Source organism: Chionomys nivalis, chromosome 24 (genome assembly GCF_950005125.1).
Source record: "Chionomys nivalis chromosome 24, mChiNiv1.1, whole genome shotgun sequence".
Classification (NCBI taxonomy): Eukaryota; Metazoa; Chordata; class Mammalia; order Rodentia; family Cricetidae; genus Chionomys; species Chionomys nivalis.
The window spans coordinates 19,735,503-19,752,030 of NC_080109.1; the positions used below are offsets into that span (position 1 = coordinate 19,735,503).

General features: G+C 42.5%; 1 protein-coding gene across 1 annotated transcript; it reads left to right on the top strand.

Moving 5' to 3' along the window:
- The first annotated feature begins 905 nt into the window (after positions 1–905).
- Positions 906–9,009, top strand: Commd2 (COMM domain containing 2). The gene is made up of 5 exons (XM_057757381.1): positions 906–1,031; positions 1,112–1,189; positions 1,989–2,071; positions 3,473–3,646; positions 5,543–9,009. Exons 1-5 carry the CDS (start codon positions 965–967, stop codon positions 5,738–5,740), a joined length of 600 nt encoding a protein of 199 aa, XP_057613364.1. The 5' UTR covers positions 906–964; the 3' UTR covers positions 5,741–9,009.
- The last annotated feature ends 7,519 nt before the right edge of the window (positions 9,010–16,528 follow it).

Consider the following 16,528-nt stretch of genomic DNA (forward strand, 5'->3'; position numbering starts at 1 on the left):
ATTCTGTGATACCACAGTGGAGGAGGAGATACTATTGCTGAAGATTGGCCTCTGATCTTCACACATTCGGGCTCACATACATCATACACACATGTAATAATAATTATCATATATACATCATAATATATTAGCATATATATGCTAAATGTTACAAATTTTAAACATGAAGCCTGGTGTGCATGCAGAAAGATGTGGCTCGGAGAAGACAGGTGAGGCCTCTAACAATCTCCTTTAAGTTTTGGCATAAAATCTTCCACTTTGGTTTCTTCCTTTTTAAAAAGGAGGCCACGATTATTGAAACTACAACATGAGATAAACTACATACAAAAGTTGTGTGCAGACAAAGTTTCTGTTGCTCCACTCATTGTGTCCTTATATTTAATGAAAGTGGTAATGGACCTACATAATGAGTTTCTTATGAAGTCTGACACTGATTAACAAATGTTGGTTATTGATATTATTAACCTCTGCCCCACATAGAGCCTTGAGCAGTGCACCTAGTAAGCACATATTATAGTTTTTTAAAAATTTTACTTTGTGTGCATAAGTATATATGCTTGCATGTACCTACGTACAGTAAGTACGTGCCTGATGCTCATGGAGTTCACAAGAGGGCGTTGTATTCCCTACAACTAGAACTAGTCATGGTTGTGAGATACCATTTGAGTACGGAACTGAACCTGGGTTCTCAGGGGTTCTTAATCGCTGAACCATCTCTCCAGTCCCACATGTTATACTTTTGCAGGATGATTTATGAATGGAAGATTTGGACCTTATTACTCAGCCGCGCCCCAGCCCTGTGAGCCCTGAGATTTAGTGCCGGTCAGACCACCAGACCCCGGAACCCAAAGCATGGGCAGTACAGCGCCGCCGGGGCTTTTTTTTTCCCTGCACAGATGCAGGAAGTGGCGAGGGCGGGGCCGGCGCTGAATGTCGGAGGCAGGAGGAGGCCTGCTCTGCTAAAATGCTGCTCGATTTGTCCGAGGAGCATAAGGAGCACCTGGCCTTCCTACCGCAAGTGGATAACGCAGGTAAGGGAGTGCGGGATGCATGCGGCGGGGACAGCCCCGGGTCCAGCCCGACACTTACGGCCTCCTGACTTCCGTTGCAGTGGTCGCAGAGTTCGGGAGAATCGCGGTGGAGTTCCTCCGACGGGGATCTAACCCGAAGATATACGAAGGCGCCGCCAGTAAGAAAGGGAGGAGACCGGCTCTGTCTGTTGAACTGGAAAGTGCTATCCAATCTCTTTTGCTCAGTCCGGCAGGGACCTTAGCAAGACCTAGGGTCTTGTACCCATTGCATAGCCGTTAACCAGGGCGCAACCTCTGCAAGTAATTGAGATTTTAAAGCTCACAATAAATAATAAATAAGTGCCTTCGTATTTTAAATAAATACAATGCCATCTGCTTAGTAAAGACTGCACGCTCATGAAGTGGAACTGTCAGATTAGCTGAGCACTTCATTCAAAGGTTCAGTTAGCATTTACTGCTGCCCTCAAGCCGCTGTCATGGAAGACGGAGGGGGTGGTGGTGTGGTTAAGAACATCCCTGTTCTCTAGCCGGGCGGTGGTGGCGCACGCCTTTAATCCCAGCACTTGGGAGGCAGAGGCAGGCGGATCTCTGTGAGTTCGAGACCAGCCTGGTCTACAAGAGCTAGTTCCAGGACAGGCTCCAAAACCACAGAGAAACCCTGTCTCGAAAAACCAAAAAAAAAAAAAAAAAAAAAGAACATCCCTGTTGAGTTCCTCTTCTGCCTGGCTTGAAGGGGCTGTGTGTCCCTGTTCACAGGTCTGTATTTCCTTATGGGTGGTTGGAGAGAAAGACCGAAGGCATCTGTTAGTGGGGTGGGTTGAGAAGGGACAGGAATCTCCGTTTAACTCACTTTTCATTAAACTGTTTGAAAACTTAGGGTAATTGAACGTGTTTTTTGCTTGTTTGTTTTTAAACAAAAGGATAATCTTTTCATTTTTTTCTCTTTTTTTTCCTTAGGGAAACTCAATGTGAGTAGTGACACTATCCAGCATGGTGTGGAAGGATTGACATATCTTCTTACTGAGAGCTCCAAGCTCATGGTAAGGCTTCTGAGAATGGTATTGTATTACCCAGATCCTTTCACACAGGCACCTGGTATAAATTAGTAACTCATAATCAAATTTCTGCAGTATACCTAAACGGTAGTGTTAAGAGCATTATCTAATAAGAATGCCTCTTGCTAGTATAAATTGTAAAATTCTGTATCATATGCCACCATATGTGTATCCTAGGAGAGAGGAGAATGAAATACTGCATTTCTTTATGTATCAGCAGTCATTATTTGGCTTGATAGAAAAATAGTCAATAAAATTGGCTGTCTTAATTATATTTTTTTTGCCCTCTCATCCCATTTATTAAAGAAACAGTAAGAGAAGAGGCAATGCAGGAAAAGCACCAACCATCCTTCACATCAGTCCGAACGAAGCACAATGATTGTCCCTTTCATCCCTCCACCCCCACCCTCATCCCTCAGTTCCCATCCACATCAGTTTAAGTACCAGTGGAGAGGGAGCTGGATAACCGGAGGAGCCTTAAGTCTGGCACCTAAGTCTGCAGGCCCATTCAGGCAGAAATGTGTGGGTCTGTGGCGTGAGTGTCCACCTCCCCGTTCTGTGTTCAAGCCCCCCAGGGATAGGTCTGGCAGTAGAACATGACCAGGCCCAGGGTGATCAGATCACAGTTACTGAAGCATGGCCCGCCCACCAATGCACAAATAATAGTTTGCCTTCAGTCAAGAGAAAGAGCAGAGGAAAAAGAAGACTCATTTGAACTTGAGCATCACCAGACAGCAAGTGAGCCAATTCTCCTGTGGTAGGGGGGGAATTAGGACCTGCAGGCCAGTGTATCCCTGAGGAAAAGTCCACAAGAACAAGTCAAGAAACCAGTAAGAAACGGGGGGCAGAAAGCTGTGGGACAACAACACAGCAGGCGTCCAGAAGGCCAGAGATGCTTTTTCTTGAGGTCAGGATCGTTCCGATCTGCCAGAGTCTGTGTCTCACAAATAATAGTTTGCCTTCAGTCAAGAGAAAGAGCAGAGGAAAAGAAGGCTCATTTGAACTTGAGCCCCAGTTCTTCAGACTCTAGCTCCAGATCTACTCTTGTCTAAGGGACAGTTCCAGCCCAGAACCACCATGTTTGAAAACCAGAGTGGCCCTGGAAGAAAAATGGTATTTAAGGGGGTAACATTCCATCTGGGCACACTGCAGCCCTGGGACCCCAGGTCTGGGGAAAGCAGCTGGATTTGAACCAGGGAGGCTGCCTCCTTTTGTATTTTAATGAGGTTATTTTGTATGTTAGTAAGTTGGATTTTGGAATAGTGGGCAGTGATTGTCTTTAACTGTAAGGAATGTTGTAGACAGAATATTTGTATTTAGAAATGCCTAACATTTACTAGACAAAGGTAAATCCCAGTGTTCTTTTGAACTCAATTTTATCTTTAGATTTCTGAACTGGATTTCCAAGACTCTGTTTTTGTCCTGGGATTCTCTGAAGAACTGAATAGATTATTGCTTCAGCTTTACCTGGACAACAGAAAGGAGATCAGAACTATTCTGAATGAGTTGGCACCTCGTCTTCCCAGTTACCATAGTCTTGAATGGCGACTAGACGTACAAGTAAGGCTTTAAAAAAAAAACAAAAAAAAAACTGGCATAGACTAAAGAATTATTTATAGCCAGGCAGTGGGGGCGCACGCCTTTAATCCCAGCACTTGGGAGGCAGAGTCAGGCGGATCTCTGTGAGTTCGAGACCAGCCTGGTCTACAAGAGCTAGTTCCAGGACAGACTCCAAAACCACAGAGAAACCCTGTCTCGAAAAAAAAAAAAAACAAAAAACAAAAAAGAATTATTTATATGCTCTCTTTTTTACCTACTTAACCAAACTCTGGTTTGAAAAAAAAGTTTATATTTTAATGGTCATTTTTGGGTCATTTCACAGATAGCTCATTTCCTTTTACTTCTAATATAATTTACTAAGTTTAATTTGCAAAGGTTGCCGGGCGGTGGTGGCGCACGCCTTTAATCCCAGCACTTGGGAGGCAGAGGCAGGCGGATCTCTGTGAGTTCAAGACCAGCCTGGTCTACAAGAGCTAGTTCCAGGACAGGCTCCAAAACCACAGAGAAACCCTGTCTCAAAACCAAAAAAAAAAAAAAAATTTGCAAAGGTTTTTAATTTGTTTTTATTATATATATTTATTTGGTGTATGTGCATGGCACTTGTGTAGAGGTTAGAGGACAACTTTTGTTGTCCTGAGGGATTGAATTCAGATTATCAGGCATAGCAGAAAGTGCCCCAGGCCACTTGAACCATCCCAGAGGCCCCAATTTGTAAAGTTTTAAAGAAATCATTTTAAGAAAAGATGATTTAAAAAACAGTTGTTTGTAGGGTTTTGGTTTTGGTTTTGGCAATGCCTTTTTTTCTTAAATCATTTCTCCAGAACATGAAACCCACAAAGGAAAGTGTCCAGATCTCTGTGGTCAGTGAGTTACTACATAGTCACATATGCGTAACGTGGACGTGACCATGACCAGCACCCCACAAACATCTTTCTTACCTCCTAACAATGTTCCTCTCCTCCTTCCCAAAGGTACCCAGCATCCTAAGATAGGACACAGACTTTCCTTCTAACCCATTGTAGCTGTGTTCGCGTGCAGGGGTTGAGACAACACTCATCTGTAGGCTGTAAGATAGTAAAATGGGTTACAGAAATCTGGTGAGAGTTTAGATATAACATAGCAGACACTGGGAATCCCATGTAGATCTTGGATAAACATGTAAAATTGAAGCAGTTGTTTAAGAAAACTAATTTGGCATCATTAGGTGAATCAGAAAAATGGGAATTTAGAAGTGTAAAGAATGTAAGCCTTGGGCTGGAGAGATGGCTCAGTAGTTAAGAGCATTGCCTGCTCTTCCAAAGGTCCTGAGTTCAATTCCAGCAACCACATGGTGGCTCACAACCATCTGTAATAAGGTCTGGTGCCCTCTTCTGGCCTGCAGGCATACACGCAGACAGAATATTATATACATAATAAGTAAATAAAAAAAAGAATGTAAGCCTTTATAATCTTTTTCTCCTTTCTATATGGTATGCTATTTCTTACTTACTATCTCCTTACTGTATTATATTACCTTTTTTAATTGAAGTGTATTTATTTATTCATTTATTTGTTTTGTTTCTAGGGGCAGGGTTTTTCTGTACAGCCCTGACTGTCCTGAAATTCTCACTCTGTAGACCAGGCTGGCTTTGAACTCACAAAGATCCACCTGCCTCTGCCTCCCAAGTGATGGGATTAAAGGCATGCGCTTTTTATCCTGTTTAAGGAAGTTTTTTTATACCATGAGGTTTCATTTACAGTACCAGTTTTTTTTTCTTTGCAAAAGTTTTAAAGTTTACTTTTCATTTTAGTTTGTGATTCATCTCAAATTTTATTTTTAACCTGGTACAGTGTAATTTAGAAGTTACCTGTGCAGCATACTTACTAAAGAATAACTGCTCTTTCTGTGTCTCCAAGCTTGCAAGCAGAAGTCTCCGGCAACAAATTAAACCAGCAGTGACTCTAAAGCTGCACCTTGATCAGAATGGCGACCACAGCACCCATCTTCTGCAGACAGACCCAGCTACCCTGCTTCATTTGGTTCAGCAGCTGGAGCAAGCGTTGGAGGAAATGAAGACAAGCCACTGCAGGAGAGTAGTCCGCAGCATCAAGTAGCTCCGAGGTGCAGGTGGCGACCCAGGGATGGCTGTAGTACATCTGGATTTCATGGACTTTCTTTTCTGGTTCAGGATGTTGAATTCTTGATTGAAAGCTAAAGTACAGTTCCTTTCTGGTGCTAAATGCAGTCAGCTTCTTCACAAATTGAAAAGTATTTTGTATTTTAAGTGTATAAGTAGAATGAACTTAACTAAAACGAATCTATACTGTTCATGTCTTCTGTGTATATGTGATTCTCCTGGAATATTGTTCATGTCTTCTGTGTATACGTGATTCTCTTGGAATACTGTTCATGTCTTCTGTGTATACGTGATTCTCCTGGAATACTGTTCATGTCTTCTGTGTATACGTGATTCTCCTGGAATACTGTTCATGTCTTCTGTGTATACGTGATTCTCCTGGAATACTGTTCATGTCTTCTGTGTACACGTGATTCTCTTGGAATATTGTACATGTCTTCTGTGTATACGTGATTCTCCTGAAAAATGTTCATGTTTTCAGTGTATATGTGATTCTCCTGGAATACTGTTCATGTCTTCTGTGTATATATGATTCTCCTAAAAAATGTTCATGTCTTCTGTATATATATGATTCTCCTGGAATACTGTTCATGTATTCCATGTACATGGGACTCAACTCTCCTGGCTTGGGTATTTTTTTGTCTGCTTTATTTTCTTTTTCCTTGATAAAATTTGAAAATAAGATTCACTGTTAGTTAGAACTATTTCTAGACAGTTCAGTATCTTTTACTTCTAAAAGCACCGTACGATTATAACCATAGAAAAAGATAAATAGGATGTTTTACAAGATTGTGTATATTATTACAAGTAGCTTATATATTCTTGTTTGTATATGAAGATGGCAAATAGCAATGATACCATATTGCTTACATTTGAGTTACTGATATACAAATTTCTGTGGTCCTATCATGCATTTTATCAGGAACTAGGGCTGGGCAGTGGTGGCGCATACCTTTAATCTCAGCATTTGGGAGACAGAGGCAGGCAGATCTCTGTGAGTTCGAGGCCAGCCTGGGCTACAAGAGCTAGTTCCAGGACAGACTCCAAAGCTACAGAGAAACCCTCTCTCAAAAAAAAAAACAAAAGGAACTAATTTCCCACGTTCCCAAAGCAACGTCATCATTTACATTTATAAATAATGAATAGCTAGGCGGTGGTAGTGCACACCTTTAATCCCAGCACTTGGGGGGCAGAGTCAGGCAAATTTCTGTGAGTTCAATGCCAGCCTGGTCTACAGAGCAAGTTCCAGGACAGACTCCAAAGCTACTGAGAAACCCAGTCTTGAAAAACAAAAAATTAAGTAAATGTGAATGAATGAATAAAGAAGAAAGAAAGAATATAAGAGTGGTATGATTGGTTCTTTTTTTAATTTTGTGTGTATAGGTATTTTGCCTACATGTATGTCTGTGCCCCATGAGTGTTCAGTGCCCCCAGAGGCCAGAAGAGGGTATTGGATCCCATGGAACTAGACTTAGAAAGGGTTGTGAGCTTCCATTGGGTGCTAAGGCTCAAACCCAGGTCCTCTAGAATAGCAGTCAGTGCTCTTAACAGTCGAACTATCTCTTCAGCCCCAGAACAGTTTTTTTTATAATATTTATTGTGTGTGTGTGTGTGTGTGTGTGTGTGTGTGTGTGTGTTTCTCTCCTCCCATCCTGTGGGGACTGGGAATAGAACTTGGGTCATCAGGCTTGTTGACAAATCGTTTTTACCCACTGAGTCCTCTCCAATGTATAAACATAATTTTTAATTACTCTGAGAACTCAGTTAAAGAAATTGTCATATTAACAAACCCACAAACCCATAAAACCGTGAGTTAGCAGTGCGTGTTGCTGGACTAACGTTAGCCTGCCTACCAAGTTTTGCAACAGCTCTATGAGGCTTGCTTGTCCCCATTGGACGGGAGATAAACTAGACTGACCCCACCAATTTTGAGCCATTAGCATGTGTCCCTCCAAGCAACCTTTCTTCTACCTCTTGGGCCATTACTCTTAGCTCAATCACAAGATGAAAGCAACTGGGCTTTACATGCCTGTAATTCTAATGCCTGGGAGTTGGATTTCAGTGAGTTCCACACCAGCTTGGTCTACATAACAGGATCTAGAAGTTTGTAACTGAGCTATCTCCCCAACCCCTTTCATGTTTTACTTTAATACTGTCTTAACATTTTATTATCTTATGTGTCTAGATGTTTCACTTGCGTGTTTATCTGTGCAGGGTGTGTGAACATTGTGGAGCACAGAAGAGTGCATCAGATCACAGTACTACATTGGGAGATTGGGGAGGTTGCTCAGTTGGGTAAAGTGCCTCCCGTGTAAGCAGGACTACCCAAGACTGAATCCCCAGCACCCACATGAAAAGTTGGGCATTGCATCATATGGTTGTCACCCTAGCCTTTGGCTGGGGGAGGCAAAGGCAGGTCTCTCCCTAAAGGTTGTTGTCCAACCAGCCCAGCTAAACCGGTAAGCTTCACTTTCAATGAGAGACCTGCCTCAAAAAATAAGGGTGAAGAGCAACTAAGGAAAGACACTTGACATCAGCATGTATGCATGCATACATATACACACAAGTCCATACATGTACACCCACACACAAAAAATAGCAAATAAAGTTTAGGATCAACAACCATATTTCTGTGTGTGGACTAAATGGAACTATGTATATATAATATTTAGCATGGTGCCAGGCTTTTTTTTTTAAGATTTATTTTAGCCAGGTGGTAGTAGTGCACACCTTTAATTCCAGCACTTGGGAGACAGAAGCTGGCAGATCCCTGAGTTTAAGGCTAGCCTGACCTACAGAGTAAGTTACAGGACAGGCGGGTCTACACTGAGAAACCCTGTCTCAGAAAAAAAAAAAAAAGAAAAGCTAAGTCAAAATAAATCAAGACCAAAAAAATTACCTAAAAGTTGAATAAAATCATTAACCTATTAAATATCTATGCACATATAGATATAAATATAAACCCACTGTTTTTTTGAAACTTTTTAAAAAATCATTTATTTTTGTTTTATGTGCATTGCTGTGTTTTGCCTGCATGTATGTCTGTGTGAGGATGCCAGATCCCCTGGAACTAGAGTTCAGACATTTGTTAGCTATCATGGGGATGCTGGAAACTGAACCTGGGTCCTCTGGAAGAACAGCCAGTACTCTTAACCACTGAGCCATCTCTCTAGATTCCAGTACCAGGCTTTTAAAAATATTCAATAAATTTTTACCATTATCTAACAGTGGAGACTAAGGTTCTCGTTATTTTATATTTTGCATTATACTCAATATACTCTAAGAACCTGAGCAATGTGCTAACTCTGGTAGTAGCATTATGAGTATTTTTTCTTAATTTCTGTTGTGAGTTTGGATGACTTGCAGAATGGTATTGGAAAAGCAGGGTCAGAGACTGTGTGTACATTAAATATATATATTAGACAAGCTGAATAAACCTGTTATTCTTCTTCTTTACAAGATATCATGAAGACAGTGATTCACTTTATACACTAGATGTGTATTTAATGATATTTATATTTGTTGACTGGTTTGTTTGATTTTCTGACACAGGATCTCACTGTGTTACCTAAGCGACCTTCACACTCTTTTTCCTGCCTTAGTCTCCTGAGTACTGATTGTATATTCATCAGATAACTGATATGATATGCCAGATAACTCCATCTGAATCTTCTTGACAGAAATCCATCCAGTCTGCAGGCCATACAGGGCCTATAGGCCAGTTTTATTTTCTTAAATAGACTTCAAGTACAAAGGAACGACAGGAATACAAATTCTTACACTAATTAATACCCTCTAAAATTGGTTTTTAGACGGGTGTAGTGGCAACCACCTTCAATCCCAGAACTTGGGAAGCAGAGGCAGACAGATCTCTGAGTTCAAAGCCAGCCTGGTCTATAGAGTGACTTCCAGGACAGCCAGGGATACACAGAAAAACCCTGTCCTGAAAAAATAAACTGGGTTTTCACTTAGATTGTTGCCATTCTAAACCCAAGCAACTCTTGACAAGATGGATTGTCTAATTTTAATGTAAATCATGTTTTTTAATCCTTATAAATATTGCTAACTACATGGCTGTCGAACTGACAGCTTATGCTCTTTGCTTGAACTTGAATTTAAATCGCTGAATTTTAGTGGTGAAGGATCAGTGCAGAGGGTGAAGCCCCGAGTGGATGTGTGTTATCGACATGGGAGTGGCAATGCCAAGAACATACCCCAGCCCCATGGAAATGGCAAAGCCTCCCCGGGTCAGGCTCAAGGGGATGGCAAAGCCCTCCTATGGTCTGTGTGTGGATGATGATAGTGTACGCAGGAAACGTCCACCATACCTTGCTCCTCTCAGCTGTTCATGGCCGGAGACTGCTTCCCCGTAGAGCCTGCTCCCACTGAGATTAGCCAAACTACCTCTTAGTTATGCTGTGTGTGATAACCCCGCCTTCTTGTTTATCATCTTTAATAAGCCCATTCCTTGTTCAGCTGATGGGACAAGCCCACCTCCCTGTTCAGCTGGAACTCAGTAAACGCCACTCTTTCGTGTAGTGTCTCCGTTTGAGAGCCCAGGCCACCCAATCCCAGGTTTCTGTGTCAATGTATCTGTCATTTCTTTAGTGCCTTAATTCCCTCACAGACGGTAGTCAGGGTTCTGGGACCAAAGCCTTTGAAGACTAAAGTATACTATAGTAGATTATACTGTCTTTTCATTTTCACGTTTCATAGAATAGTTTGCCCGGCAAGCAGGTAAAAAGAGAAACAATGGAACCAGCCACATGAAGTTTACATCTCTTTTTCCCCATTCTTTATTTTCTTAAAGGTATAATCCACTTATTTATGGTATGCACACACGGAAAAAGAAAAACGTAGAGCGATTTGAAACCTTTCTAGCTCCTTCTTAGGCACACAGAGGGTTCAATTTTGTTAAATATTTATTACATTCTTGGAGGGGTCCTTGTGTGTGCAATGAAGGGTAAAGTCTTACTTTTTTGGTGTAGTATGCTCAGCTCATTCCACTCTGCAGGGCTGTTTCACCTAAGTTCCTTAGGCTGCGGAACAGACTTCCCCAAGTCCTGCTGTGGACGAAGTGATGCCTCTGCCTTGTCTGTGGGCAGGACGTTCCCAGCAACTGCACAGCCGTCCGGAGAGTAGAGTGGAGCTGTACTGCGCTCGCTGCTCGGGTGGCCAGAGCCTAGCCGCCTTCAGAGGAACGCACGTCCTTGTGGGAAGGTGTGGGCACGGAGAGAGTGGCGGAAATGGTCCTTAGTCCCTTTCCACCGAATTTAGGTTCCGTGAGGTGACCAGAGGTGTGATGGGAAAAGCAAATTGAGCTCTTTTTTTTACCTGCATGCCAATGTTGTGATTGTCATAAATCCAATGAGAAGTGGATGCCTGTGGTTATAAAGGAATGTGCTTAGTTCACAGAATAAAAATACTCCTCAGTTAACTCAAAGACTAAACCCACAGACTACAATTCGGAGAATGAGGAAAAGAAAACCCAGACTAACAGAATCTCACTGAAGCAAGTAGAGATGGTTAGAAAACGGGAGTGTGCTCGAACACGGTCCAGTCTTTGCTGAAACATATAAAACACGCCTCAAAAGAAGAGCTGGAGAAACATTGTAAATTCTTGTTCTGCTGTTTCATTTGTCAGGGTTTTATTGTTGAGACAGGGTGTGTCACTATGTATCCCTGGCTGGCCCATAGCCCAGGTTAGCCTAAAACTCACAGAGCCTCTATGGTGTGTACCATCACACCATGCCTGTTTGTTAGGTTTTTTTTGTCTTTTTTTATTTTTGAGACAGGGTCAAGAACAAAACTTGCACACGGTTTCCTTGTTTGCTGTAAACAGTGACCTTACCAAGTTCATGTCGGTCTTCTTGTCCTTTAGTGAAAAGACATTGAAGACATTCGGTCTTCCGAGAGTAAGACTCCCACGTGGATGAATGGTTTTTAGCCCAACCTGCCTGCTAGAATCATGTAATAGTTGTAAAAAAAAAATAATAAACAAATAGGGCCTGGAGAGATGACTCAGAGGTTAAGAGCACTGGCTGATCTTCTGGAGGTCCTTGAGTTCAGTTCCCAGCAACCACGTGGTGATTCACAACCATCTATAATGAGATATGGTGCCTTTAATCCCCGTGTAAGTGCCATCCCGGAGGTATGAATTTTTGTTCCTATATCTCAACTGAGAACATTTTCAGTGCTCAGCAGGCAGTCACAGCCTGGCAGAATGGTTTCCGCTCACCAGTGTGTTGACTTTAAATTGTCACTCTTGTCCTGCACCTCTGAAGCCACCAGAGGGCGCACATCTGTAAGTCTCCTTTGTGCGGAACACAAATCCTTTGATTTTGCACTCTGGGGTTGGTCTTCTGGAGCTGATCCAGCACCAAGTTTGAAGAAACACTTAAAGGCATTGCTAACACCCCCAAGCTTTCCTGGTGGCTGCCTTGACTTCTCCCTGAACACCAGGGACAGACAGGAGAAAGTCGCCTGATAAAGGTGGCTTAAAAAGCTTTGTCTTAACAGTTGTAAGCGATCAGCTCACCATCTGCTTGTTCTTGCTGACCTGTCATTGTGTCTGGCTCCGGACAGAGTGCCTTCAGAGCTAACGGAGTGAGCTGTATTGAAGCAGCTTGCAAAAGGCAAGATGCAGAGCAGCATGAAATAACAAAACGGTTGTGGGGGATGTCAACAAGTCCACGCCTTTGCCAAATCGGTGAAGAAGTCACCTGTAAAGAATATTGTTAAGAGCACATTTTTATTCTAAAAACAATTGTTTCATTGTGTGTGTGTGTGTGTGTGTGTGTGTGTGTAGGTCAGGAGAACACTTTGCAGGAACTGGTTCTCTCCTTCTGTCATCTGGGTCCCAGGGTTCAAACACAGGGCTTAAGGATGCTAGCAATTCCCTTCCTTTACTCCCTGAGTCCTTTCACCAGCCCCAAGGCTTATTATGAATGAAATTCTCACATTTATTCTTAATGTTGATCATACCTAATAAATTTTTTAATTTTCTAAACCTGTTAATATTTGTGGAACAATCCAATTTTTTTTTAGATCTATATACATTTAGATGTACATTCAAAAAACACTCAGGAGCCGGGCGATGGTGGCGCACGCCTTTAATCCCAGCACTCGGGAGGCAGAGGCAGGCGGATCTCTGTGAGTTCGAGACCAGCCTGGTCTACAGAGCTAGTTCCAGGACAGGCTTCAAAGCCACAGAGAAACCCTGTCTCGAAAAACCAAAAAAAAAAAAAAAAAAACCACTCAGCAGCCGTTGTTCACTTATAAAACATTGTGCCTACTTCTGAAGATAGTAAATTAAAAAATAAACCAAGGGCTGTCCAGATGGCTCAGCCAGTAAGGCTGCTACTGCCAAGGCTTGAAACCTGCATTCAGACTGTTGGTGGCAGCACACACCTTTAATCCCAGCACTCGGGAGGCAGAGGCAGGTGGATCTCTGAGTCCCAGGACAGTCAAATATACACAGAGAAATGAAATCCTGTCTCGAAAAAGCAAAAACAAACAAACGAACAAACTGAATTCAGTCTAGGAATCCACACGGTGAAAGGAGGAAAGCAGCTCACAAAAGTTGTCCTCTGACCTTCACATGCCCACTGTAGCGCCTACGTCCTACACACATCACACAAACACACACGACACATACCACACATAAACACACACACCGCACATGCCACACACACATCACACACACACACACACACACAGAATAACAAAATTGTAAAAAGTGAACAGCAGGGCATGGCACCTGCCTTTAGGCCCAGCACTTAGGGGGCAGGGGCAGGTAGACCTCTGTAAGTCCAAGGCCAGCCTGGGTACACAAGGGAGTTCCGGGACAGCCAGTGCAACACAGAGAAACTGTGTCTCAAAAACAAAACAAAACAAACAAAAAGATATGTGATCTAGGAGGAAATATCAAAATTCAAAATACAGGGGGCTGGAGAGATGGCTCAGAGGTTAAGAGCATAGCCTGCTCTACCAAAGGTCCTGAGTTCAATTCCCAGCAACCACATGGTGGCTCACAACCATCTGTAATGGGGTCTGGTGCCCTCTTCTGGCCAGCAGGCATACACACAGACAGAATATTGTATACATAATAAATATTTTTAAAAAATTCAAAATACATATAGGCATAGTTTCTAATACCAAATAAGAATATTTATTATTTTCCTTTGATTCAAAGTTTGTAGGATCCTCCCCCCCACCCCAGGTGCTGAGGGTCAAACCCTGAGCCTCATGGGTGCTTGGCAAGAACCAAGCTCCCTAGGTACAAATGTTGGTTGTTTTTTGTTTGTTTGTTTTTTAAATCTAGTTCTTCGGGTGTTTTTGTATTTTTAATTTTGTTTTTGATTTATTTTGATTTTTTTTGTTTGTTTGTTTTGTTTTGAGACAGGTTTCACTACATAGCTGGTTATCTTGGAACTGGAACTTGCTAAGTAGACCAGGCTGACCTTTAATTTAGAAATCCTTACCCTCGTAAGTGCTTTTTTTTTTTTTCAGCTCCAGCTGTCCTGAAATTCACTACATAGATGCTTGGCCTAAGTGATATTTTTGTTTCTTTGACAACTGTGGTTAAATTTAGTTGCAGGAATAAGTAGGCCTCCGAGGATCAGAAGACAACTTCTGCATTCAACACAAACTATCTTCAAGGTTTAGAGTTTTTACGTTTAGAAAAACTCTAGGGCTGTTTAAACAACTGTTTAAACAAACCTGGAAGAGATTCTCCTAGGAGGCCAGAGGTGATATTGCAGTTAGCATTCACACGTAAGGAAGCATGTGTCAGAGCGCGGTGTGGGTAGCCCACACCTGTAAAGTAACCTCAGCAGTCGGGAGGCTGAGGCATGACAATTGAGAATGTGAGGCCAGGCAGGCCAGACACAAAATGAAGCAAAATTACATCTCATTAAAAGTATCACAGTCCCTCTGGGATCCAATCGCTTTGTTCTTTGTGCTGGTTTTGTGACTGGGAGATAAATTAGCACGTGGAGATCACGTTGCTCACATGACCCACATGGCGCTTCTCAGCTGTGTCAGAGATCACCTGACGGACCGAGTCCCTTATTCTATTGAAGGCTCAACCGCCACAGAAATTTGTTCAACAGACTTAAAAATCCAAGATATACATCAACTCAGGAGACAATGCAGGATTTGCGTTTTGTTTTGTTTAGAATTGGCATAGGCAATCCTACAATTTTTACTGTATTTGTGGAAGAATTTAAGTCACATATCTGAAAGTAGTATTAGAGCACCAAATACGTGTCACGTGCTGGAGCTCCAACTCTCCGGCTCCACCCACCCGGAAACCGCACCCCCTTCTCATGTCTCAGAATTAACATTCTTCTCTAACTATGCGTTCAGAGTCCCTGCTTTTTCTAGTCTCTGTCTTTTGCTGTGACAAGCATTAAGACCAGAAGCAACTTGGAGGAGGAGTTTATTTGGTTGACATTTACATATCACACACAGCCCAGCATTGGTTAAAGTCAGGGTTAGGACTTACTGTGGGAGCCTGACGCAGAAACCATGGAGGACCGGTGCTTCCGGGCTTGCGTCCGGGCTTGCTTCCGGGCTTGCTTCCTGGCTTCTGTACAGGTGCATCTCTCATCTGGCACAGGCCCATCTGCCTACGGATAACACCTCCCACGATGGACTGGCCCTCCTACATCAATTAACAATCAAGAAACAGTCCTACAGATACGTCTAGGGACCAGTCTGAGTGAAGACAGTTCTTCAATTAAGGTTCCCCTTTGCCAGGTGGGTCAAGTGGACAACCAAGTGTAGGCATCAGTTTACACAGGTAAACTGTTTGAGAGGCATTGTGGGTAGGAGAAATAAACAGCCTTGGGGACCAGAGCCAGGAAGGACCTTCCTTCCTACTTATTTACGGCATGATCTTGGGCGTCAAGCAAATGTGTAACTTGCCTGGGTCTCTTTGAAACTGTCATCATTATATTTACTCCTGGGAATTAAGACCCAAAGAACACAATCGAAGTATTGTTTGTATTATACTCAAGTTATTGTTTTGTCTTTAGCGTAAACTGGATAAATTGACAATAAATTATTTTGTCATAATGATTCAGAGTTCCAGGTTAACATTGGTTTAGACCTGGTAATCAACAAGAACTAAGGAGACTCCAGAGAACGTTCAGTAGTAGGTGGAGAATGAAGCTAACATGGCATAGAAACACTGGAGTGGATGGACAAAGAATGTCTATCTGAAGAAAGCCTGAGATCTGGTGCTGGTGATGAACCATTTAAATATCTGAAACAGGATGAAGATGCCTAGGTCTTGTGGGAATGAACTCGGTCTGCTGAAAGAAGCAGAACTGGAAAGGGGCACTAGGTACAGCAGATGATACGGAAAGAGCAGCTGAGGGCCACTTTGAAAATGTGCTACCAGGGGCTCGAGTTTCCTTGGTCTTAACTCCAGCAGTCATCTCGCTTCTTAGACCTCTGAAAAATAAAGTTCAGCCGGGTGGTGGTGGCGCACGCCTTTAATCCCAGTACGTGGGAGGCAGAGGCAGGTGGATCTCTGTGAGTTCGAGACCAGCCTGGTCTACAAGAGCTAGTTCCAGGACAGGCTCCAAAACCACAGAGAAACCCTGTCTCGAAAAACCAAAAAAAAAAAAAAAATTATTTATGAAAAATAAAGTTCAGACAGGACACAGTAACAGAACACATAGTCAGAGTGTACATTTAACCAACAAGGAAGCGGGAACACACTCTTCACAAAAAGAGCAGGTTTATATTTCTCGTT

Excerpts from the sequence above, each read along its gene's own strand:
- Commd2 (XM_057757381.1), top strand. The coding sequence starts at position 965 with ATGCTGCTCGATTTGTCCGAGGAGCATAAGGAGCACCTGGCCTTCCTA. Across the intron at positions 1,190-1,988 it reads GATATACGAAGGCGCCGCCA|GGAAACTCAATGTGAGTAGT; the intron begins GTAAGAAAGGGA and ends TTTTTTCCTTAG. Across the intron at positions 3,647-5,542 it reads AATGGCGACTAGACGTACAA|CTTGCAAGCAGAAGTCTCCG; the intron begins GTAAGGCTTTAA and ends TGTGTCTCCAAG.